Below are 23111 nucleotides of genomic sequence, written 5' to 3' on the forward strand. Positions count from 1 at the left end.
AAGCCGTCTTGCGACACGGGTGGCGGCATCAGTCCACATCTACGCCCGCGCTGTCGTCCTCTGTCACCGTAAGCGCAATTCGGGGGAGCGTGCGCCGCATCCGGAACACCCGCGATCGCTGCCTCTCTGACGCTGCTGCGAAGTGTGCTCTGCGCCGGACATCCAGATGCCCGAACATCTTCCAGCGGATTTCGGCGATCGAGCCTCCACCCTCGTACTGTGCGCCATCAACAGAACCGTCGGCCGCATTCTAGCCGCACTCTCCGTACAGAAGCCCCGCCTCGCCATACGTCCCCGCCAACGAGACGCTCCAAGAAGCGGCTAGCCGTCAATCATATGTAATGTATCGTCAGACTCCAATATACACCCCATGAGACGACCTTCTCACCGGTGATTAGGTCCTCATATCCTTCGGGCTGGCACTCCGTTCCTTGCGCTGTTTCAGGGCACCGCGCATTCTTGGCTATTCATTGGTTAGTGTTGCGGCACCTGGGTCGACAAGTACTGTCAAGTCGTCGATTGAGGGCACAGGCGGCAGTGTCCACCCCTGACAGCTACATTGCCACACGAATATCAGTCTCAGTACAGAGCACCCCTGGCATCTTTCCTAGTATGACTGATGCACGCGCTCACGACCACCATACATCTTCCAGGCTGGTTTACCCTGTCGTCCGTACACTTCGACTCGGGCTTCACAGAGATCTCTTCTCGCGCTTCTGATGTTCGCCATTATTCGCAGATTGAGGGATGCGATACGTCATCCGTCGATCTGCCAAACACATCCAATAGTCAGCGACGCCCACCAGGACGATTTGTAAAGAATACGTACTCTGTCAGTGGGCGTCGCACACGGTTGCGCCAAGCAGTGCCTTCGGCCTCGCGGTGTTTGAAGGAGTCGGTGGCACGGCTTGGGACAACTTGAACTCGGGAGCTCAAAGACAACCGAGCAACAATGCTCGGAACTGGACGCCGAACCTATTACAGAACCCGATCAGCATGGCGTTATGCCGTAAGTAACCCGAGTCGAATGCACAGCCAACGCACCTTGAATAGCCATTCTCTCCCATATCGTTACGTACCGAAATAGCTTTCCAGCGATCACTGAACGTGGGCGAGGAGAACTTTTGCGAACATCCGACGCATCTTCCTTTGCTGGGATAAAGGACCTTCTTTCACGGATCACAACAGCGGCTGAGAGCAATAACACACGGAAGACCGCGGTTCCCGCGATCCAACGCGTCACTCCTAGAGGAGACGAACATCCCGATGCGAATAATACTATACAGTATCTAGTATACACCTGCTATATCATTAACCACTTGTTCACCATATCGGACCGAACATACCTAGAGCGAGAGACAAAATGCACAGGCAATAGAACACGATCATGAAGACATGCGGGCTGGGACCATCGAAGTCAGCGAACCTCATCAATACATGGTCACGTGCCCCACTAAAGTTCACCCGCCACCGTCTTTGACGGCGCGCAGGAAACTGGTGCGGATGGCACACTGAACAACTCACCCTTTGCTTTGACCGCACACAAAAACGAGGCGAGCGTGTCGACCTCCTTCACCGCATGCTCTCTGAAATGCCTCTGTGCGACCTGCGCGAGCATGCCATGCACCTCGTGCACGTCCGCCAGGACGGGCACCACCGGCTCCACCCCGTTATCCTCGACGAGCCGCGCACTCCGCCTCCGGGCGGGGACCTCGCGTCTCGGACGGTTCGCAGGCGTGATGGGAAGCGAGGGCGCGGGCGAGGCCGTGGACGCGTGCCGCCGGGCCTTCGGGGGGCGGAGAAGCGCCGAGGGCGGCGGCGGGTCGACTGGGCTCAGCGGCGAGGGCTCGACGTCGGGGACGAGGTCGTACTGCACAAGATACTCGAATACCGCCTCCGACGGCAGCGTAGAGAAGTCGATCTGCGCGCGGACACGGCGGGGGAGCCGTCAGAGGAGAGGAAGGCGCTTGGGATCGGACACACGCACCAGGTTGATTTTGCCCTCGCCGTTTGTCTGGTCCTTCTTTCCCCCGCCCATCCCTGAGCTCCCGCTAGCACCGTTCCCTGCACCGCTCGCGGAGGCCGCGTTGGAAGAGGCGTCGACGCGCTTCCGCTTCGCCCGCGGCTCGCCGTCCGCCCGCTCTGTGGCCGTCCGTTTCGCCCCCGCAGCGGACGCGGACGGTGGCGCATGATATGCTGCATCGTCTGCGTTAAGCTTCTTTCGGGACAGTTGTGGTCGTGAGCGGGCTGTCGAGGTTGACGCGTTGGGAGCACCCCCATAGGCAAAGGGACCTGCGCCGCCCTGGACTGCAGTCATCGGTGGTGCCATATTGCTGAGTTGAAGTGATGGTTGTTTCTTGTAAGAGCAGAGAGATATCGACCGACTGAGGGGGGTCCCGGGTGAGTGAGTGAGGAGCACGATGCCACACGACGGTGGGAGACGATGCACGGCAAGAACTTGCACTGCAGCGCCAGACTCGCAGAGGCGGGTGCAGTCAAATCTGAGATCGGGAAGCGCGTTGTGGCGCGTCCGGCGACGCGTCTGGGCGCTAACTATACTGTACAGTTTCTAATTCCTCTGATTTATGTTCACAATCGCAGCGACTCGTGTATCAAGCCTAATTACCCAAGACGCCATTCTCCAGACGATCCCTCCACATGCTTCCCATACCAACTCCACTTGTATCGATGTCGCTCCGACCTATCTTCCTTTGCACGGCAACGCTCGGAACGACTGAGAAGGCCTTCAGTTTGCCGCTAAGAATGAGCCACGAGATTGCTTGGTCGAGGGCTCTCGAGTACGCGAAGGGCGTGTGTCGCAGGTACAAGAGCAACCGACGTGCGCCGGTGCGCGTCAGAGCGTATGCGTGTGTGCATTTCGGCGCGAAGGAAGGGTGGAGAGTCGTCCGAGACACGGTGAAGTCGAGTTGATCAGCGTTGACATCTTGAATGGCAGGATAGTAGCTCTCGTTCGACCAGCAATGTCCTTAGGCAGCTATGGCATGAGCGTGCTTTGAGTACCTCAGAGTCAGTTGACACATACCCAGGAATACGATGTCCCATTGTGCGGGCAACAGGGGCCAGACTTGGCGTAGCCTCGCGTGGATATCATGCTCCATGTCAACGTCGTCCTCCAGTATCAGTGATACATCCTCCGCGTGCTCGCGAGGCTCCCTGAAGGCAGCCTTCTCCGTGGTGTGGCCGTCCGCGACCTTCCGTATGATCTCTAGATGCGAATACCAGCATGATACCTTCGCGGGTGTAAGCAGCATGTAGCCGGGTAGACCAAGTTCGAAAGGCGGGCCAGTGACGTAGTCCTTGCTTGCACAGGTGAGGGGCGGCAGCGATGGCAGTGGGTCGTGTTGAACCTCAGCATCAGAGGAGGCGACGAGTAGCTGAGGGTAACCAGCAGATGCAGCGCTATCGTCCAGGTCCGATTCAGTCAACAAGGCAGTGCCACTGTTGTCTACCCCGTTGGACGGAGGGCGAAGAGACCAGTAGTCCGAGTCCGACAAGCCGAGAGGAGATGCGGAGAGTGCGAGCGTATCGACCGATGTCGCGTTGGGCCACTCGAAGGTATCGTCAAGGAGTCCCGTAACAACACCTTCCTCCACTCTCGCGCGCCGATCGCGGATATGTGCATAGATATTGCGAGTCGTGTCGGCCTCGGAGTCTATGGCATTGATGTAGGTCCACTGTAAGCCGAGGGTCTGTCTGAGGCGCTCCATGGACATCCGACGGTCCATCCGATGTGGAAGTGACAAGACGTAGATGTTCGACGCAATCCCAAGAGTTTCTTCGCCGAAGGTGAAGTTCGCAGTATATGCAGTGGAGGGATCGATTTGGGACTGCTTTGCGTGCGAGTCGCCGGTGTGAGTGAGAGGTATGCCCAGTTTACGGTCCCCTTGAATGGCAGGTGCAATCATGTCCTGGAGAAGTACAGATGCGCTTAGCCCAAAGCTGAGTGGACCAGGTCCGAAGAAAGTCCAGATGGAGAGCAAAGACGCTACGACGGCACCACAGAGCATGACAATACGGTGTCTAGTAAGCGGCGACATCGCAGATTCGCAGACGGTGCCAAAGCTTGCAGCCGACAAACACAAAGAAAGAGTATACAGTAGCCGATGTCCAAGTTGGGGACAAGTTGGCGGTTCGAACTTCGCCTGGTGCCGTTAACGGTTACGCGTCGCGTCGCTCACGTGGTTCGGTCGGACACGATCGCGCGTGCCACTGATCGCATATCGCCGATCCGGCGTGGTACGAATTCACTCCAACTAAAGTTCACAATGTACGGCTAATGTAAGCTTGTCTCATAACCACCGTGACTGACACACAGAGTCTTAGCTGCGCGCATTGCGTCGCACATCCGCCATGAACCAGGCTCAATTTGAGCCCATCCTCAGGAAGCTTTCGCGAGATCCGAAATCAGTGAGTATGCGCGACTCATTCGTCCTATGTGTCTTCAGTCTTACTTCCGTTCTATTACGTCTGCGTTCATCTCACGCGGTATGTAGGTTCTTGCTGCTGCTCGCAGGCGTGCATCTGCAGAAAGCGTCGTCATTGCAAACAGCTGGGAACCGCAGCAGGGCTTCATAACCGCCGACGATGCTCTTGATCTCTTCCTCTCTTACCTGCAAGAGAGAGACGTCCCTGAAAACACGAACCCAAGGACAATTTTCTGCGACGCGGCCAACTTTGCTTTCACCGGCTTCTTGGGAATCAGCAGGCTCGGACTAGTCCTCGATGAGCCTGGACGGCTAAAGCGCGTCGCTGACGCTTGGAACGCGATCTTCAAGTGGACTGTCTTCATCTTCTCGACGAGGATTGAGGGGGTTTCAAAGAACGACATACGGAGGAAGAGCACTATCGATGTACTCTCCGCCGCATGGTACGCTCTGTGCTCCAAGGATCCGATCCGAGGCTTGATGATTGCTACGCCCATGACCATTGAGATCGCTACGAAGCTGTGGCTTGAAGAAGACGACGGGCCACCTACTCACTTGAACGCACCAGCCGGTACATGCTGCCTTAGCTCCCTATTGAAGATGGCGAAGAAGGAGCAGTTGGACAGGGTTTTGAAGATGGCCGGGGGCAAGGCCGACGAGATCGCGAAGCTCTCGCTCGCTCGTGTCAAGACGGTTCTGAAAGCGCGCCCCATCGATGGGACGCACTTAACGATGCACCTCGACTTCATCAACGCGCTGTCGCGCGATGCGAGTCATCCGTTACGACATGCCCTCCTCGGCGCGAACGTCATCTGGATCGTCACGAACGCTCTCACCACCATCTCCATACAAGTGAATCTGTCTCGCGACCTCTCGTTCCTCGATGCGATGGTATCTGCGTTCGGGTACATAGCAAATTGCCTTGACTCGACGGATGGCTTCACATGGGTCTCGCAATCCATCGGAGCGGGCTTGCTGACGTCCTTCGTCGATTGCAGCCCGCACTTCTCGAAGCTCGATCCCGAAGACTTTGATATGATCCTCACCATCGTCAATAACATTCTCCCTCGGTACACTGTGTATCGCTCTGTCCTGGAAGCTATGAATGGGCCGATGCTCAAGATCGACAAAGGACCGCAGAGGGACAGAGTACTGAACAGCGTTGTGAAGGACGCGTGGCGGACCTTCTTCGCCTCGAGTTGTGACAGGATGACGCTACTCCACCAGGCTGAGGTTTGGAAAGGGAAGAATATCACCTGCGACAATGTCAAGGTAAGTCTAAGACTAGACGTATGCGCTTCCTGGGGTTGCTGATATGTTTGCCAGTGTCAAAAAGTTGGTACGAGAGAAGAGGTCCGAAGATGTTCGGCATGTCTCACTACGTTCTATTGTTCGAAGGTATGATCGTACGTCTCATCCTCAAGACATCTTCATTGAACAAGCACGTAGGAATGTCAAGCTATTGCTTGGAAAGAGGGGGACCACAAGAACACCTGCAAGTTGAAGCAGCGAGAGAGGACCGGTGCGTCCCTCTTGATAGGTGCTCTTGGATTTAGCACTGACTGCCCCCAAGAGGGGAAAGCGACCGGTATTCTGAAACGCGACTTGGCCTTCTTCCACAACATCTCCATATATGACGCACGCAAGAACATCTCTAAGCTCAGCCGCCAAGCAGACAAAGAGTATCCTGGAAAAATCAAATCGCACTTGGTAGTATGCATCGACTACTGTGTTGTGCCTACAACCTACAATCTTAAGCCTATCGAAGGATACGACACAGGCCCGCACTCGGGTTCTACGAACGCGCAGGCGCGGAACGAGTCGATGATCGAGAAGGTCAAGGATAACCCGGGGAAGTACACCCTGATCGAGGCGCGTGTCGCCAATGGGCAGGGTATGCAGTGCATCCTGACGCTCGCGACCGGGAAGTTCTGGGAGTGGGACCCGAAGGAGGAACAGCGACAGAAGCTTATCGACGCGCAGTTCATCCTGCGTTCGTTTGTTTCTCGAGCCGAGGAGCGCCACGGCGTTCCGAACTCCGAGAGGGCGCCGATATTGACCGACCCCATACAAACGGACTTCCCTGACGATATGCTCATGGCGCTCCAGGAACTGTCGGACAACGAATACGAGGACGATGATGAATTTGATTAGTGGATTTGATGGTGAGTATTGCGATGACGCTCTATAGAACGAAAATTCATTTCTGCCTTATCCAGACTTCATGCAGGCGTTGTTCCTATTCCACATGGGTCGGCGGACGTCGCGCCGACCGTGACGAGTAGAGGTCTACATCTGACCCTTGCGAGATTTGGGGCTTTGTAGCACTATGCGTTCTGAGCCTTTACCTACACAATGTCATACCGTGGTGGTTAGAGTGCCCACGAGAGATGATGGATAGTAATGTTGTGGCATCGGAATATTGTTGAGGTTAACGCTCGTCAGCGGCGTTTTGCTCAGATCGTTATCTCGATCACATGATGGGCTAATTTCTTCGGCGCCCATGAAACTGAGCGCCTTCAATTGTGCGTGAAGCTCCCGAATCCTGAGGCTACCATTTGGCCGGTGGACTCTCTTCTACTACTCCCAATCACTGGTCGACTTTCTCTCTCCCTGATCGTCTATATGGCAAAGCATCCACGCAAAAAGCAGAGGACAGCCAAGGCCTCTGGGGATGCTCCCGGCCCTGCCAATGTACAACCACTTGGGTCTAAGGTATCACTTCTAGACGATTCGAGTAAAGATGATGAGGAGCGAAGGCTGGAGAGCATGCTGTTTGGCACGGCTTATGACCCCTCGTCAAGTAAAGGCAAGGGGGTCTTGGTGGTTTCGGACGAAGACGATGAGGATGTCGACCAGAGAGGCGAGAAGGAGCTGCAAAACATGTTGGACACAGACGTGCGCCCTTCCACGTAACGCGCTTATCCAGCTATGCTTACGGATGTTACAGCTTTTCTTCGTAGACGACGCGGTAGGTCAACGGCCAGACCTCGACGTCCAGTCGGAACCAGACGCGGAACAATCGAACGACGAAGACGAGGATGCTTGGACGGGTGAAGAGGCAACACGGAGTACGCATGAGAATCGGTCTGAAAAGGAGGGCGACGACGAGTCGCAGAGCGACGATGAAGAGAGTGAAGCAGAAGCACCTACTGCCTCGAAAAGGAAAGGTCCTGCATGGACAGACCCAGACGACCCTTCACTGCAAGTCTCCCTGGCTGGTGAAAAACGGAGACGGAAGCTTCGTGATGCTGCTACGGAGGACGTGGTTGGAGGGCGAGACTACGAGCGACGTTTGCGACGGCAGTTCGAGAAGATCAATCCCACACCGGAGTGGGCAGCCGCTGCACGCAAGAAGCTTCGTCCTACGAAGGCAAAACGGAGAAGACCGTCTACTTCCTCTGCGTCGGAGACGGATGAGGACGAGGCGCTCCCGGATGTCCTAGCGGATGCGAAGGGCGTTCTGCAGCAGGGACGGAAGGCCAATGCGATTCCTCAAGGCATACTCTCTATCGAGCGCCTGCGCGACGCAAATTTGGCTGCGAAGTCTGAGGGCGAGGTCAAGGCAGTTCAGTTCCATCCATCTCCTGAAGTGCCTGTCCTCCTAGTCGCGAGCGCCGATCGACGGCTCAGATTATTCAACGTGCGTTGACCCTATTTCTCACCACCGCTACCGTTCCATAACGAGGCTTATAGATAAACGGACACACAAATCCACATCTTCAAACTGTCCATATACCGGAACTCCCTGTGACAACAGCTATGTTCCACCCTGGCGGCACGTCCATACTTCTTACAGGACCGCGCCCGTTCTACTACACGTACGACCTCATGTCCGGTACAACATTACGCTCGCCCCGCGGTCTTTGGGGCACGACCTTCGCGAACACGAATCCAGCTGCCCAGGACGCGAGCATGGAGATCTGCGCGTTCGAGCCTTCAGGAGAGGTGTTGGCCGTCGCGGGCCGCGGCGGTCAGATACACCTGGTGGACTGGCAAGCAGGTCAGGGTCAAGTCGTCGGTAACGTCAAGATGAACAGTGCAGTAAAGAGCCTCTGGTGGGCCACCGATGGTAGCGGGCAGCTGATGACCTTGGGGGAGGACTCCGAAGTATATGTCTGGGATGTGGGCGAACGGAAATGCGTCAAACGCTGGAAAGACGATGGTGGCTTTGGCAGTCGGCTTATGCAAGGTGACAATGCTGGGAGGTACCTTGCAACTGGGTACGTGATACAGGTCGGGGCATTAAGCAGACGTGCTGACAATAACCAGTTCTCGGACAGGTATCGTCAACGTGTATGGTTCCGAAGGGGTCTCACCTCTTGGATCGAATAACCCGAAGCCCTTGAAGACGCTTGGGAATCTCACGACCGCCATTACGTCTCTGCGCTTCAATCATAACTCCCAGTTGCTCGCGATCGCCAGCAACACCAAGAAGGATCAAATGCGCATGGTATGCGTTGAATTGTACCCCACTATCGTCCGCATTGCTGAACCCTCCCCAACTCGTAGATCCATTTACCAACGCTGACGGCGTTCTCGAATTGGCCAACCTCGAGTACCCCATTGGGTCACGTTACGAGCGTAGACTTCTCGGCGCGGAGCGAGTATGTTGCCATTGGGAACAACCGTGGTCGCGTTCTCTTGTACCAGCTCAAAGATTTCAGCGCACAATGACACTGATAGCGGATGCTTGGGATATATGGTCTTGCGCGCGCGTGGTAGACAAGACGTCGGTTTGTCGCATCATGGACCTTTGGGCAGCCGCAGTTGAAACGAACCTGTCGGTGGAATGATTGGTGTCGTTATGAGACACTGCCGCTGAACACTTACATTGTGGTAGGTTGAGGATCTCGGGAACTACGGCAGCTTGGTATCCTAGCCTGACGAGAGCGCCTCGAAGGATGCCTGCGGACATTGCGACGTACTGGGGGGCGCTTTCAGTCTCTCTACATGTCCTGTCGTGTCCGTCTCACCAATCTTGCCTTCCTCATGGCATCTGCCCGTCCTCGCCAGCTGGACAGCCGTGTGATAGGTCGGAAAGCGTTGTCTTGTAATACGTATACACCCTAGAATATCGTCGTCAAGTAATGCACTCAATCTGACATGGAGCACACGTACGCGATGATTCGTACGCAGATTGTCGACCTGCTTGTCCCAAACTGCGACCCATAGATCTTTGCATACGAACTTCACTGCGTCAAGAGTATCTGCGAACATCCCTCGGTCGTGACATAGCCTGCGTGCACGAACATTTCTCAAATGCGATTCACATAGCCTATTCTGAGACGTACCTCTCGGCGACATTTGCTCCAACATGCATGCCGATAGCTTCCAGACGCGATCTCACGGCCTCCTCCTCGTCATCTAAAGCGGCTTTCCCGCCAGAAGCCTTTGAGGTAATGCTGCCCACGGAGTCCCTCTGAGTATCCTTGAGCGTTGGGGGAACGTGTGAGGGTGCGGGCATGAGGCCAGCATCTATCATGTCTTGTTCAAGCTTCTTCGCTCGTGCCGCAGCGACCGCAGAGGATGCGCGCAATGTGCTGACCATCTCGATGAGGAAGTAGTCCATCGCGGCAGCGTCTATTTGTCGAGTGGGAGGATCTGCGAGACCCGCAAGTCCCGGAATGGACGAGCTTGATGCTATCGTTGCCAGGGGGTTTTGTACTGATGCTCTGGACATAGCTGTGGAGGAGTTTGGACAGACGCGGTGGATGGGTGGGAGATGGTCGGGGGCGCTGTGGCACTGGCACCAACACTGGCGAGGTGCAGCCACTGGCGCTTCGCCTTCAGACCCCGACCTCGACGTCTGACGACCTCTCTTACCTGCTCTCGTTGTAATCTCGGTGCCTCGAACCCGGGGCGGATGAAAGTCACGACCTTATAGCTGCCTACGACTCGCCGACAATGTCCGGCCTATCCTCCTTGTTTCCCGCCAGACTGCTGAGCTCGATGCATACGCATCCTCGCGACAGGACGTCTGATCCTCTGGCTCGCCTCCGCTTCGCTCTCGAGACGATGCCTGGCTCACGGAAATACGTCTTTACGCCTGCGACGCGTGCTGAGATCCTCTCTGAACTCTATGACGCGTTCTGGGGCCCCCATGCACATCTCTTTCTACCGACCACGCTCTCGAGTCTCCCCCCGCATTCAACTCTTAACGAAGTCCAGTCTGCCGCCGGCCTGAATAAGGAACAGCCAATCATCCCAGGAAGACCCTGTGGCTACATATTCAAGAAAGGAGAGGCATGCTTTCGATGCAAGTGAGTGCTTAGTAAGGGTGTTGTGGATGCGCACTCGTTTGACCACCGCGAACGCGCTGCAGGAACTGTGCCCTCGATGATAGCTGTGTCCTCTGTTCACGGTGCTTCGAAGCGACCGACCATACAGATCACAACGTCAGCTTCTTCATTGCCCAACAATCCGGCGGGTGCTGCGATTGCGGTGACGTCGAAGCTTGGCGTGCACCCATCAACTGTCCACACCATCCCCCAAAGGACGAGACGACCGAATATCTTAGCGCGTTTGCTCTGAGGACACTTCAAGCTACTCCTCGCGCTGCCGCAAGGGTAATGATAGGCCAGGACGTCCCGCCCGTTCGCGACTTTCCCTTCCGCGTCCCTATCCCGCCAGATCTGAGGGATACAATGGCGAGGACCGTCGCATATGCCCTCGATTTCATTATCGACACCTTGGACTACTCTCCGGATGACGCCAACCCTCCTGCGAGTGAGGAGGAGCTCCGTGCACAGCCTTCAGGTGATCCTATGCTCAGGGATCAGTTCAGCGTAGTCATCTGGAACGACGACAAACACTCGTTCGAGGAGATCGTCCAACTGCTGCGCGATATGACGAACCGCACGAGGGACGAGGCCAAGGCGATTGCAGACCGAATCGACGACCAGGGACGCGAAGTGGTAGAAATGCACATCAACTCGACGCGCCTCTTGGAGATGGCGCAGTCGTTCGCTCATATCGATCTGGGCGTAACCGTTCGTCGAGCGTATGACACGTTCCGAGAACAGATTGCAATGGTCGTTATCGAATGGCTACTCGACCTCACTCGCAGTCGGCTGCGATCGGACACGCTGATCCTGAGGGAGGTGGTCGCTGCAGAACTGCTTGCGCCCAGGAAGAACTACTCTTTGATTTCCGCTCATGACGCCTCGAAGTCCCTCGCCGAGATTCATGACCCTTGCCGCATTGATTGGTTGTTCCTGTATCATACCAGGCTATGGAAGAAGCCGCGCCTCAATCTAAAGGAAGTCTATGCGTCTCTTCTCAGCTTAAGCCACGAGCACAAGCTAGCAGTCGGTAGGTCGTGTGAGCTTCAATTCCTGCTCTTCACCTAAGCTATTCCTTGTTCTAGCGTCCCATTTCGCTAGTGTATACCATCGTATCATCGACGCCTATCTACTCTTCGACCGCGAGGCAGAGACATCAATCAAGTACTTCGCTTTGCAGCTCTTCACGGTGCCATCGGTCGCATTGTATATCGTCCGCCAACATAACATCGTCTCCCGCCTATTACACCTCATTACCGCTTTCTTCACCAATCAGATACGGGACAAGCGCATCGTCTACCCTGCCAGCCCCAACGCCGAAGTCGACGTCGACACGTTTCCCTTCAAATCGAAGCGCTTCATGCCTGTGTTCAGCGACCTGCGCTACCTCTGCCATAACGAGCCCGTACAACAGCTCATTGCCCACAACCGAGAGTTCATCGCACATTTCGCGAAGGTATGCCAGATCTTCATGTGCGTGAACCCGAACAAGCGGGCATCGGCGAACCACGTCGAGTACGAGGCGGACGCTTGGATCAGCGTGTTCAACGTCACGCTCTCACTGTCCAGGGTGATTAAAGTCTACGGGGAGGCCTTCTCTCGGGCCACTGTATCGGAACTGGTCGCGGCGATCACGACGGTCATGCACCACATCCTCGTCACCACGGCCGTAGCGGACGAACACCGAGACATCACCAGATTCCCTCCGGTGCTCTTCCACGACGTGACATTCGCGGATACGACGTACAGGGTCGTCGATTTTGACGTCATGGAGGGCTGGGTAAGCTTCCATCACTCCTTGCAGTGGTTGCTTGCCGAGCTCTTCAAACATGTCGACATCCTGAGCGAAGACTCTCTGCGAGAAATCGGGCTAAAGGATTTGCGAGACGTTTGCCTTCGCAGCGCGAGCGAGCAGGCGATCCTCACAATCATCGACTATCCTTTGCGAGGCAAGTACTTCATTTCATTACTTGATGCAATAAATCCTGACCGCCCACTTTAGTTCTGGTCATGATTGCACAGATCCGTACGGGGCTCTGGGTCCGCAACGGCTTTGCCATCCGAGGGCAGCTCATGCATTACCGCGACTTCATGTTGCGACAGCTATGCTACGACCAGGACCTCTTCATTCTGCAAACGGCTTTGGTGATCCTCGGTCCGAATCTGGTCCTCATCAGCATACTCGACCGATTCCAGCTCTTGGGCTATTTCTCGGGAGCCACCTATCACCCTGTATACGAAACTGCCAATCTCCCCGGCATGGTTGAAGAGATGCTCTACATCATCATCACGATCCTCACAGAGAACGCCAGCGCTACCAAGATGTCTATCCAGAATGCTATTCGGCGCGAAGTCATACACGCACTTGCCGTTGGCCCGTGCACCTTCACCGATCTGAGCAAACGCCTGTCCGAGCGCATGGTGGAAGACGTCTCTTTCGAACGTGTCGTTCGCCAGGTCTCGAACTTCAAACCTCCGGAGTCAATGACAGACTCCGGCACGTACGAATTGAAGGACGAGGTTTTCGAGGAAGTCAACCCGTTCTTCTACCATTATACCCGGAACAAGCGCGAAGACGTGGAAACCGTCTTGCGGAACCGGCTCAAGAGGAAGACTGGCGTCGAGAACCCGGTCCTGACTCCTAGACCCCTCGACTTCGGTACCGGACCCTTCTCAGCAATCCCGTCGATCTTCGAGTCCGAGGTCTTATTGCAGACCATCTTCTATGGCATATACAACATCATCTTGATCACCGACGCAGAAGGGACAACTCCTCCATCTTCCGAGGCTATCCTAGACCAGCTCGTGCATTTGATCATGGTGGCAATCACTGAGAGGCCCAAGGTCTTTAGTGGCATCGCCGTGCGGAAGGTCTTCGAGGACGAGCAGTCATTACTCGATGTTTTGTGCACCTTCGAGCATCATGACAAGTTCAAGCCCTACCATGCCCGCGCAAGTTGGATCCTGGACTGCTTGGAGAGCCACGAGCGAGAATCCGTGCGCCTTCGTAGGCGTCTGGTGGAGGATCGCCCCGACGCGAATGCTGATTCAGCCAATGCGAAGAAAAAAGCGGCGAAGGCTAGGCAAGAGGCCATCATGCGACAGATGAAGGCTCAGCAAGCAAGCTTTGCTAACAACTTTGAAGACCTCGATGACGATGAGGACGAAGATATGGGTGAGACACCCGAGGCGCCGGTCTCGTATGGAACATGTATCGTCTGCCAAGAGGAGCTCAACGCCACGAAGGCGTTCGGTTCCCTCGCGTTCTTGCAGCCGAGTCGGTTCTTACGACGTCATCCGGACGGGCATCATGTTTACACCAATGAAGCCGTACTCTGCCCGGACTCTCTCGATCGTGTTTCGCCCAGCGATGCAAACCTCGTATTCCCGCCACCTGCCTCTGACATGAGGAACTCGAAGAACCGCGCTCACAGCTTCGATGCTTTCCCCTCTCAATATACACGGTTCGGTCTACACTCGTCAATCTGCACGCATATGATGCATCTGGAGTGCTTCACCGTCTATAGTGGTTCAATCAGGCAACGACACCGAGCGCAGGCGACCAGGAATCATCCGGAAAGCATACCGAGGAAGGAGTATATCTGCCCTTTGTGCAAGAGTCTCGGAAACGTCATTCTCCCCGTCGCCAACGCGCCGCTCAGCACTGAGCTCAATGGTCTGCCTTTCACGGAGTGGACCAGAGCGGCTGGAATCAGCATCCTGAAATCAAAAGCGGATCCAGTGTTGGAGGGGCTGCAGTTCCGCAATGGTTCCGGAGAGTTCGTGTTCTGGGCTGCTCAGGATCCCGCGTACCAATCCTTTCAGCGCTCTCCGGATCAGAAGGACCCCATGGAGGTGCACAAAATGGTCGATACCATCATGGTCGTGGCGAGGAACGTCTCTCAGCAAAGCCGACATCTACGGGACCGCCCGGAACCAGAGCCGGGCGACCGCGGAGCGGGGGTCTACCTTCCAGAGGACTTGGTTGGGTATACCATTGCGTCGATGGAGGTCGCCCAACGAGGCTCAGGAACTCCGGGCCGCATGGTACCAGATGCCATTCCAGAGGCGCAGATGCGCATGATACGAGGTCTCGTAACGTGTCTCACCAAGCTCGTTGCGCTGAACTTCAGGAATAGACCTGACGAGGGCCGGGATTCCATGCGCCACGCCATCATGAAGCGGCTACTACCAGAATGGAGTCGTGGGTCACTTACATCGTTCACGTATCCCTTGCTCCTCCGCGACCCGTTCACCATTCTGGTGGAGACGGCGGCCGTCGCCCCAGACATGCTCCGGCAAGTCCTCATCCTCGCATACTACGCCTGCCTCGCGCGGACCGTCATCGGCCTGGTCTACATCCTCAACAAGACGCGCAGTTACCACGTCACCGCGGTTCCCCGGCGCCGGCATACGGACCTCTTCGGCGACGTCCGCATGTTCTTCATGTCGGTGGTCAGGCATTCGCCAGTGTTCGAGCAGGCTGGAGACCTGGTCTGTCAAGCGTTTGGCGAAGCACGCATAGAGAAGCTGCTCTACATGTTCACGCTCCCGTTCCTCCGCAGAGCAGCTATCCTGTGCCGCGCCATGCTACCCTCGGCATTCCCCACGCCTGAGGCCACGGAGGACATCTCCGAGTACAAACGACTGCTGACGATGCTGGACATCCCTCCGCTGTCCGATCTGCCCAACCAAGACACTCTGCAGACCGCACTGTCGGTGTGGTGTCAACACTACGGGACATCACACGCTGCTTCGCAGCTGAACTGCGGAGTCGTTCTGGACTACCCGGTCGTCTACCGCCTTGCGAAACTTCCAATGGTGCTCGACCATCTGTACTTCGACCAGGACAAAATTATGATGTGCCAGCGCTGCAAGACGGTCCCGCTCGACGCGGCGATTTGTCTCATATGTGGCGCGACATGTTGCCTGCAGAGCCACTGCTGCGTCGATTACGAGAATGGGGCCCGGGGAGAATGCAACATGCATACGCGAGAGTAAGTGATCCTTTTCATGGTGAGCGGACCAGACACTCACACATGCACAGATGCGCGGGGCCCATTGGGGTTTATTTCCTCGTCAAGCGATGTTCCTTGCTGTATATCTACGCGAACAACGGGGCGTTCGCACAGTCGCCGTACCTAGATATGCACGGCGAGGTCGATGTATCCATGAGGTCCGTCTAGTTCCCTTACCACTATACATGCATTCTGACACCCGTACAGGCGAGGCAGAAGGCAGTACCTGCATCACGCGAGGTGGGAAGAAGTCAGGAAGGTGTGGCTGAACCACGGGGTGCCCACCCTGGTCGCTAGACGTCTGGAAAGCACTGTAGACTGCGGGGGCTGGGAAACACTGTGAATGTATGTATTGACGATCGCACCCATAGACTGTCGCCGCAAGGGAGCACTGCATTTGTACTGTGTAGCATGTAGCATGTATTGTATGGAATTATTGTAGCTAATCGTGGCTCCCTCCCTTTGACTGCCAGTTACGCCTTCGCGCATTCGCGTGCCTTGCAGAGGCGCTCCACTACCCTCTCACGACCAAGCACGGCCATGATCGGCACGACACCAGGGCCCGCCTACAAGGGATTGTTAGCTCTTGCAAGTCTCGATCCGCTCTATTACGTTGGCTCACCTCTGATGCAGTCAACGCGTGGCGGAGGATTGGCAGGTACTGCTTCGCGTTGAGACCCGATCCACGTAACTGGTCGTGCACGAGAGTAGACAGGCTTGATTCGCTCCAGTTCTTGTCCGCGTCCGAGAGGCCGGTGCTGAGGTCAAACAACACCTTGTCGTAGATTTTAGGCGAGAAAGTCCTGCGCACACGCTGCGCCTCGTCTTTCGAGTAGTCGGGGTCTACAAACAGGTACGATCCCTGCTTCGGCAGGTCAGTCAGACAAACGAGACGGCTCTGAAGTTCCGGGAGAACACATTAGCGGATATAGCGAAGATATGACCTCAGCACGTACTTGCATAACACTGATGGCGCGCTTGATGTATTCCACCGACGTATGCGGACTGGAAGGCCAGACGAGTCAGCTGAGATGCCATGTTATCCGTAGTTGCATACCTGTGGGGATATGTCTCCTTGACAAGGGTGTGTACACTTTCAGCCAGCTTGGTCAAGTCATCAGGATTTGTTATCCTCTGCATGAGATGGTGCTTGTTGAGGTACTCGAGCTTGACCTGGTCGAGCACCGATTGCCGTTGTGTGAGTTGCACAAGATCAAACTACGTACCCAGCGTGAGGAGACTAAGCGCATGATTCAGCTGGTGAGCGGCACATACCTCGCGGACCATTTCGTCCTTTGTCATCACCGCGGTGCTGTCCGGAGGTTGCTTCTTGGGCGAAGAACTAGCCTCGGATGCAGAGTCACGCGCTGCCCCCCATCCCGCCAGGGCGAGCCAGTTCAGGATAGCGGCGGGTTCCCATCCGCGTCGCTTGAAGCGTTTCCCTTTTCAGCCAGCTGGCAAATCGTGCATTGGAGATGCCTACCTTGTAGTCCATGACCTGGACGTCACCGTTTCGCTTTGACATCTTCGAGCCGTCGGGGTTCAGTAAGAGCGGGAGATGAGCGAACTGCGGTGGCTTGAGCCCAAGGCATGCATAGAGGTCTAGATGCAATGGCCAGGACGCAATCCATTCCTGGGTTACTCATCAGCTCTAGCTGTGCGAGTAGGGCATGTGCTGCTCACCTCGCCCCGGAGAACATGCGTGATGCCCATCTCGTGGTCGTCCGCCACGGATGCAAGGTGGTACGTGGGGAACAAATCCGACTTCAGCAGGACGGGATCGGTTGGTAGAGACGCGTGTGACTCTCGGAGGTGCTTGAAGATCAAATCAGAGGGGCTGGGGCGTTTTGGCAGTCGGCCATCCTGTGGTTACGGCTTGAGTGGTGATAGTATGCAGGAAGAGGTATGTGCATTACGTTCAGACGGATGACGGACTTCTCCCCCGCACGCACGCGCCTGGCGACCTCCTCTTCTGTGAGATTCAGGCAAGTCTTGTCGTAGGTAATGTTCGAGCCGGAGAGCGCCAGCTTTTCTCGCTTCGCTGCCAGGTCGTCTAGAGAGCAGAAGCAGCGATATGCATGACCGGACTGTTTAGGGTTAGAATAAGGCAGAACACCAGGATCAGCCGGACAGTGCTGCTCACCTCGAGTAATTTGTGGGCATATTGATGGTAGAGGTCCAGGCGTTCAGACTGTTTGGAGAAATGAGGATGTTTCAACATGCAGTTCGTGGTTTCTTACTTGGTAGTATGGAGCATGCGGCCCTCCCTTTCCCGGACCTGCGTTTTGTCGTGAAACACAGTGTCAATACTTCTACAACGCGACTCACCGTAGTCATACTCTAGTCCCGCCCAGTCCAGCACTTCACGGATTCCGTCGACTGCGCCTGGTACGGCGCGTGTCTGTATGACGGTCGAATGAAGATGTGTTAGACCCGAATGCCTTCCTGAAACACGGAGCCCACTGACCGCGTCTGTATCCTCAATTCGGAGGATCCACCGTCCGCCTAGTTTCCGAGCGTAGAGGTAGTTGTATAGAGCAGTTCGGAGGCCACCGAGGTGAAGACCACCCGTCGGTGACGGGGCGAAACGTAGCAAGACCATGGACAGACGACCTTGAATACACCGTCGACCACTCAAATTGAATCAAACTATTGAAGGCACCTGCTCCGCTCGCTTGCAGGCCGTAGCGGGACGGGCCGGGGACGAGCGTCTGCCAGCGCTTCGGGCCTTCCACTAACCTTCCACTTGCCACATTGCACCCTACCCCGAGATTTCCTTGTGTCGACCAGCATCTATTTCAGATGTATACCCTACACGCTAGGGGCGTGGTCGTACAGCGCGCGATTGCCATGCTTCAAGTTGCTGAAGAGGGGATCGCGACCGTTCAATGTTCAGGTACTCAGGTACTCGCGATCGGTACCTTCGTGTCTATGCCGGGAATGGCTTGCCAATAACCATTACCAAGTGGGTACGTACCGAGAGTCATTGCATTTGCTACGAGCTTGTGATGGAATAGCTGGCGAAAATCTTGCTGCGCGCTTCGATGCTGTCTCTCGCCGAACCCCGTGTTAATATTCTGTCCTACAAAGCTGACCTGATGTACGTCTGTCCCGCCGGGACTAGGTAATTGCGGACTAAAGCGTTGCCTATTGACTGCGAGTGACACATGATGAACAAGTAGACCAATGCCTACCAGGGTATTTGACCGAGCTATGAGCTTGCCGTCAAGGGGGACAGTCAGTCCAAGTTGCGTCACAGTCAAATGCACTGGTCGAAGCTACCAACTCCGCTGACCGTTATTGGTACTAGTGCGATGATCATGCGCGATGCAGGTGTGAACTGTCCATGTAGACAGTGGTATGGTGTCCACTCTACAGCGGGGAACGACGTTGCGTTTATGCAACCAGTATCGTGCGCTCACAGGCCGCATTGGGGAGTATCTGTCCAAAAGCAATGCAGGAAGTTTGTTACATATGCTGATCAGTGGCCTGTGGTGCTATCCACCCGTTTTACTGAAGCGGTTCTTACAGCGCTGCAACAGACACTCTTCCATTATTCCCCAGGTTCTTGCATCTACATGTACAACCCACGAACAAAATCCGCGGCGCGCCACCGCCCGTTCCATCATAGCTAATAGTAACTGTATCTCTTCCAGCTGCTGCATTCTATTGATGACAATTTCTCGCGCTCTAGGTCCCATCCTTACGGTTCGCAGACACTGCCCGTCTCAAGGTGCGGAAATGAATTCAATTGGTAGAAGGCGCCTGTACTCGGGGCCCGGGCGTCGTGGATCGTTGTCGTACCAGGCAGTGCTGATCGTTCACTAGCGTCCCTTTCCACGGCCTGAGCCCCTTCAATACATAGAAGTGACTTATACCGTGTGTCATTCGCGCTCGATGATAGCGAGTATCACCGAGGGTGCCTTCGATGGCATCTCACGGTCACAGCAGGCGGATCTCGGCCAAACGGTGGATTGTTACCTCACCGACAGTTAATACGTTGGGTGTCTGTGGAAAAGCGGCGAGGTGACGGTGACGGGCCAGTGGCACTCAGTGAGTTTGACTGTACATAACACTAGACTGGCATACTTATTTACGGTGCAGCCCAGCGGTATGACGGCCAGATGGGCGGACTGTCGACGCGTAAACGGTTGCATGGTCATTCTGGGAATCAATACCGGTAGTACCGAGCCATCACGATGTGAGCACGACTTTTCCTTGTCTGCATGGTCCACTGTCCAGCCACGCTGCGACTGATTCAGAACGCCTTCCTCGATCAACCCAACGCTGTATTCACGATGAATATCCTTGTCGTCCATGATATGCTGTACCAGATGTCCCACAGAGCACTGCACATCGAGTCGCCGTCCCCTCTCTCAACTCTCGTGCGTATGTGAGGGCTTCGGCAGGCTGTATGGGAATGCCCGGCCTCTTTGTCTCGCAGCAGGCGTGCATAGTCCTCGCAGTCACGCGCGTTCCTCTTGCCGCAGTCTGTCTTCTCTGCGTCAAGGAAGTCGCCTAGGGACAACTGTTATTCAATGGAAGTACTGCATCGTCGCGACTTGCGACAGCATCGCAATGCCCTTAGTCTCGGCTCAGCGACGTGCACGTAGTTCAGAGGAACTGAATCGCAACGACGTCCGTCTGGTCCTCCGCGTGCAATACACAAACGAAGTGCATACCACCAGATGTGATGACTCCAAGGCGTCCCACTCAATCACCGAAATTCTTGGCTACACAACGTTGAACTGCCGAAATGTAAACCATGATGCATCTGAAGGAATTCCACCACAACTGCCGCGATAGAAACCCGAGACACCCTGCAAGCCACAACGATCAGCAAGGCGGCATACATCTCGACTTGCAGGCCTGACTTGCATGCACTGAATACTCGCCAGTCCATAACGGTTCTCCGCCATCTAAGCCTTGCCATCCTTCCCAAGTCGCGCCATGCTCTAGCCGCAGTCCAAGTCAGTGATAGGGACCGGATTGAACACGAGCAGGTCCGAGTCTGTACCAACCCGCAACTGTCCCAGGCCTCGCCTCGCACACAGGGCACTTCACGCTACTTCGCCCCAGACTCGGGGTAGATGTGCGCACGTTTCTTGGTACCGGAAGAAGACGTGCAGTTGTTACAAACGTAAGGCTGAGGAGTCGGCATTATCGTGGTCTGCTGTATTTTGCAGAAAATACAGATCTGGGTGGGCATGACTTCCGTTGGAGGTATAGAAGTGCGAGTGTCGATACGACTTGGTTAGGTAGTGCTTGCCAGTGATGAGGAACAGAGCTCCGTCGTCGCACCGTTAACGTTCTTATGCTCGAGCGCTCCGTGGTGCCGACTCAGGCTGTTCCACATTTACTCAAAGTTCAACGTCACAGCCTGCGGGCAACCATACGTAACAAGGGCACTAAATGTATATTAGCTCCGGACGTGTGAGTGGGCTTATAGAGTACCACACAGGAAGATGGACTAGATGAGACGTAGTATTCAAATTTAAGGGCGCGGGGGTGATGTGCCAATCCTTTTAGGTATCTTCGATGACCACAGCGGGGGCATGATGGGCAAGTAGACCCTGGAATAGATGCGGCGCATGATGGGATAAGTAGGACCCATCGAGCGAAGTTCCGCCACATTGACCCTTGGAGTAAGTACGTGGCTTGGTGGAAAGAGAGTTCGACGTTCGTGCAGCATTCGAAAAAGACCACTCGTGACCAGCGGTCACCATCCAGGGTAGCAGCGGATGACGGCGGCTTGACATGTGTGTTCACCATGGAAGTTGCCAGAGATGCGGCTAGTGATTCGTATTCGGGAATATTTCCTGCCTCTATGTAGTAGTATATTCCAAGCCCTACCTGGGTACTACTCGAAAGGCGGGGCCCAGTTCCCAAGTGCCAGTGTCGACTTGAAGAGTACCCTGTACCGGCGTCAGGCCGGTGTTCCATTCATCAATAGCACTCCTAGGGGCTCACTGTAACGGTGCGTGTTCGGTGGCAACTGAGATCCTCTCGTACGGACTCTCAGAACGAGTATCGATAGCATCAGAACAGAGACATTATTCACATTCTTTGAAGGGTCACCGTGCAGCCTGCCGCCGCCGCCGCCCCAGCGCGATGTGCGCGCGTGAGTACAGCATGCAGCATCGTTCATAGCAACAATTACACAACTGCCAAACCTAGACAGTAGTACAAGAGTGTGTGATAAGCCAACCGCCCGAGAAATTTCCCCCGTGAGTGCGAACCCTGACGTTACACGAGACTTGCTGCGCATTTTCGACAGTTTTAAATCCCTGTCACCCGTCAGCGGCCACAGAGAAACGACTACGTCGACTGTCGAGGGGTGCCCAAAGAGTGCAAGCGCTCCACCGAAGAAACAAGACAGAGACTTCGATGCTACGCGAACGCATGCAGGTTTGGCCAGAGCCGCGTCTCGACTTGGAGATGAGTCGGATTCGGAGCATCGGTTTCTCCGAGGTAAATTCAGAGCATTACTGACCTTTTCCGCGGAATTCAGTGGTGTTCCATGAAAACCCCAGGGTCTTGCCCGAATCTCCATGAACAGTATGCATTGACGGCCCCTCCCGTATGGAAGAGGAGTCAGCACCCTGTTCCGAAATCGATCAAAGCGATATAAATCGTCCAGCTTAGATTCAGCCACTCAGGTATCCATGTTCCTAGTGTTGAGATCTCTTTCGAGTCTGGCCTGCATTGACGGTGCGTCATAGCAACCCTGGCCTATTTGCTTGTGGCGCTGACTGCTCTCGAATCCCATCTTTATGCCTGGAGAAGTATTGTTTACCTTAAAAAAACTACCAATGGCCTGTCTTGTGGCGCAGCGTGGATAAGGTTCACATGATGACCATGTTCATCGTATGCGCCTGTGTCTGGTCGAGGGGACATCTCATTGCCTAGAGCCGCAGAGGTCACATTCCGCTCTCGCGCAGGCACCATGTCCTCTTTTCATTGGTCGAGCTCTCAGCAGATGCACCGTGGCGGTCGTAATCCAATGCTGCGTCCGACCGATCCGTGATGCGATGATTCAAGTGACCAAGACCTTTTATTCGTCGTCCAACAAAATCAGCTCCGCTGGCTGTCACCGTACGCAAGTCTCATCCGCCTTATGCATAGCTTCGTCGCGAATAGTGGAGAATCAGAAGACATGGTAACTGCATCGCGCTCAGCCTTCAGGACACGCACCGGAATCAGCCAGCGCTGAGCAGTCGCATCCTGAAGCATGTCGGTTCGTGGTCATTACGAGCCACCTGTCGTGCAGGGCATCGCGCTGATACATTCGGATGTAACCGACTCAAGCTCTTGCGGAATCCCAGGTTTCCCCGACCAACCCGCCTTCCATTACTTACCTCCTG

The 23111-nt window shown here is 55.3% G+C and overlaps 7 protein-coding genes across 7 annotated transcripts; 3 read left to right on the top strand and 4 right to left on the bottom strand.

The window, feature by feature from the left end:
- Positions 1-1196: 1196 nt before the first annotated feature.
- C8Q71DRAFT_51010 (uncharacterized protein) lies at positions 1197-2506 on the bottom strand. Its single transcript, XM_047919042.1, has 4 exons — positions 1988-2506; positions 1525-1921; positions 1347-1402; positions 1197-1300 (listed from the first exon to the last, which is right to left on the bottom strand). Exons 1-3 carry the CDS (start codon positions 2327-2329, stop codon positions 1386-1388), a joined length of 756 nt encoding a protein of 251 aa, XP_047778873.1. The 5' UTR covers positions 2330-2506; the 3' UTR covers positions 1197-1300; positions 1347-1385.
- Positions 2507-2618: 112 nt separating this feature from the next.
- Positions 2619-4028, bottom strand: C8Q71DRAFT_857856 (uncharacterized protein; the record flags this gene model as incomplete). The annotated part of the gene is made up of 2 exons (XM_047927447.1): positions 2619-2986; positions 3044-4028. The coding sequence occupies 2 exons, from the start codon at positions 4026-4028 to the stop codon at positions 2619-2621; spliced, it is 1353 nt and encodes a 450-aa protein (XP_047778874.1).
- Positions 4029-4256: 228 nt separating this feature from the next.
- Positions 4257-6865, top strand: C8Q71DRAFT_758895 (uncharacterized protein). Its single transcript, XM_047923761.1, has 6 exons — positions 4257-4428; positions 4515-5717; positions 5772-5843; positions 5895-5967; positions 6019-6610; positions 6665-6865. Exons 1-5 carry the CDS (start codon positions 4372-4374, stop codon positions 6597-6599), a joined length of 1986 nt encoding a protein of 661 aa, XP_047778875.1. The 5' UTR covers positions 4257-4371; the 3' UTR covers positions 6600-6610; positions 6665-6865.
- Positions 6866-6962: 97 nt separating this feature from the next.
- Positions 6963-9223, top strand: C8Q71DRAFT_51182 (WD40 repeat-like protein). Its single transcript, XM_047919056.1, has 5 exons — positions 6963-7343; positions 7396-8088; positions 8142-8668; positions 8718-8898; positions 8958-9223. The coding sequence occupies exons 1-5, from the start codon at positions 7071-7073 to the stop codon at positions 9120-9122; spliced, it is 1839 nt and encodes a 612-aa protein (XP_047778876.1). The 5' UTR covers positions 6963-7070; the 3' UTR covers positions 9123-9223.
- On the bottom strand, positions 8880-10226 carry C8Q71DRAFT_758901 (NO signaling/Golgi transport ligand-binding domain-containing protein). The gene is made up of 5 exons (XM_047923762.1): positions 9740-10226; positions 9567-9684; positions 9422-9514; positions 9279-9372; positions 8880-9226 (listed from the first exon to the last, which is right to left on the bottom strand). Exons 1-5 carry the CDS (start codon positions 10126-10128, stop codon positions 9192-9194), a joined length of 729 nt encoding a protein of 242 aa, XP_047778877.1. The 5' UTR covers positions 10129-10226; the 3' UTR covers positions 8880-9191.
- On the top strand, positions 9992-16328 carry C8Q71DRAFT_51435 (uncharacterized protein). The gene is made up of 6 exons (XM_047919069.1): positions 9992-10708; positions 10771-11759; positions 11815-12678; positions 12732-15726; positions 15777-15905; positions 15955-16328. The coding sequence occupies exons 1-6, from the start codon at positions 10353-10355 to the stop codon at positions 16088-16090; spliced, it is 5469 nt and encodes a 1822-aa protein (XP_047778878.1). The 5' UTR covers positions 9992-10352; the 3' UTR covers positions 16091-16328.
- Positions 16221-18349, bottom strand: C8Q71DRAFT_708232 (uncharacterized protein; the record flags this gene model as incomplete). The annotated part of the gene is made up of 12 exons (XM_047920607.1): positions 16221-16313; positions 16370-16645; positions 16704-16752; positions 16805-16965; positions 17023-17175; positions 17231-17380; positions 17431-17610; positions 17664-17834; positions 17891-17938; positions 17988-18025; positions 18076-18148; positions 18215-18349. 12 exons carry the CDS (start codon positions 18347-18349, stop codon positions 16221-16223), a joined length of 1527 nt encoding a protein of 508 aa, XP_047778879.1.
- Positions 18350-23111: the final 4762 nt, after the last annotated feature.

This window comes from Rhodofomes roseus (genome assembly GCF_022264815.1).
Source record: "Rhodofomes roseus strain CIRM-BRFM 1785 chromosome Unknown C8Q71scaffold_10, whole genome shotgun sequence".
Lineage (NCBI taxonomy): Eukaryota > Fungi > Basidiomycota > Agaricomycetes > Polyporales > Fomitopsidaceae > Rhodofomes > Rhodofomes roseus.

Coding starts and splice junctions, on each gene's coding strand:
- C8Q71DRAFT_758895 (XM_047923761.1), top strand. CDS start 4,372: ATGAACCAGGCTCAATTTGAGCCCATCCTCAGGAAGCTTTCGCGAGAT. Junction 4,429..4,514: donor TTTCGCGAGATCCGAAATCA/GTGAGTATGCGC, acceptor CGCGGTATGTAG/GTTCTTGCTGCTGCTCGCAG. Junction 5,844..5,894: donor CTACGTTCTATTGTTCGAAG/GTATGATCGTAC, acceptor ACAAGCACGTAG/GAATGTCAAGCTATTGCTTG.
- C8Q71DRAFT_51010 (XM_047919042.1), bottom strand. CDS start 2,329: ATGGCACCACCGATGACTGCAGTCCAGGGCGGCGCAGGTCCCTTTGCC. Junction 1,922..1,987: donor GCGAGGGCAAAATCAACCTG/GTGCGTGTGTCC, acceptor GTCCGCGCGCAG/ATCGACTTCTCTACGCTGCC.
- C8Q71DRAFT_758901 (XM_047923762.1), bottom strand. CDS start 10,128: ATGTCCAGAGCATCAGTACAAAACCCCCTGGCAACGATAGCATCAAGC. Junction 9,515..9,566: donor ATCTGCGTACGAATCATCGC/GTACGTGTGCTC, acceptor ACGATATTCTAG/GGTGTATACGTATTACAAGA. Junction 9,373..9,421: donor CCATGAGGAAGGCAAGATTG/GTGAGACGGACA, acceptor AGCGCCCCCCAG/TACGTCGCAATGTCCGCAGG.
- C8Q71DRAFT_51182 (XM_047919056.1), top strand. CDS start 7,071: ATGGCAAAGCATCCACGCAAAAAGCAGAGGACAGCCAAGGCCTCTGGG. Junction 7,344..7,395: donor AAAACATGTTGGACACAGAC/GTGCGCCCTTCC, acceptor CGGATGTTACAG/CTTTTCTTCGTAGACGACGC. Junction 8,669..8,717: donor GGGAGGTACCTTGCAACTGG/GTACGTGATACA, acceptor GACAATAACCAG/TTCTCGGACAGGTATCGTCA.
- C8Q71DRAFT_51435 (XM_047919069.1), top strand. CDS start 10,353: ATGTCCGGCCTATCCTCCTTGTTTCCCGCCAGACTGCTGAGCTCGATG. Junction 11,760..11,814: donor CGAGCACAAGCTAGCAGTCG/GTAGGTCGTGTG, acceptor TCCTTGTTCTAG/CGTCCCATTTCGCTAGTGTA. Junction 12,679..12,731: donor CATCGACTATCCTTTGCGAG/GCAAGTACTTCA, acceptor CGCCCACTTTAG/TTCTGGTCATGATTGCACAG.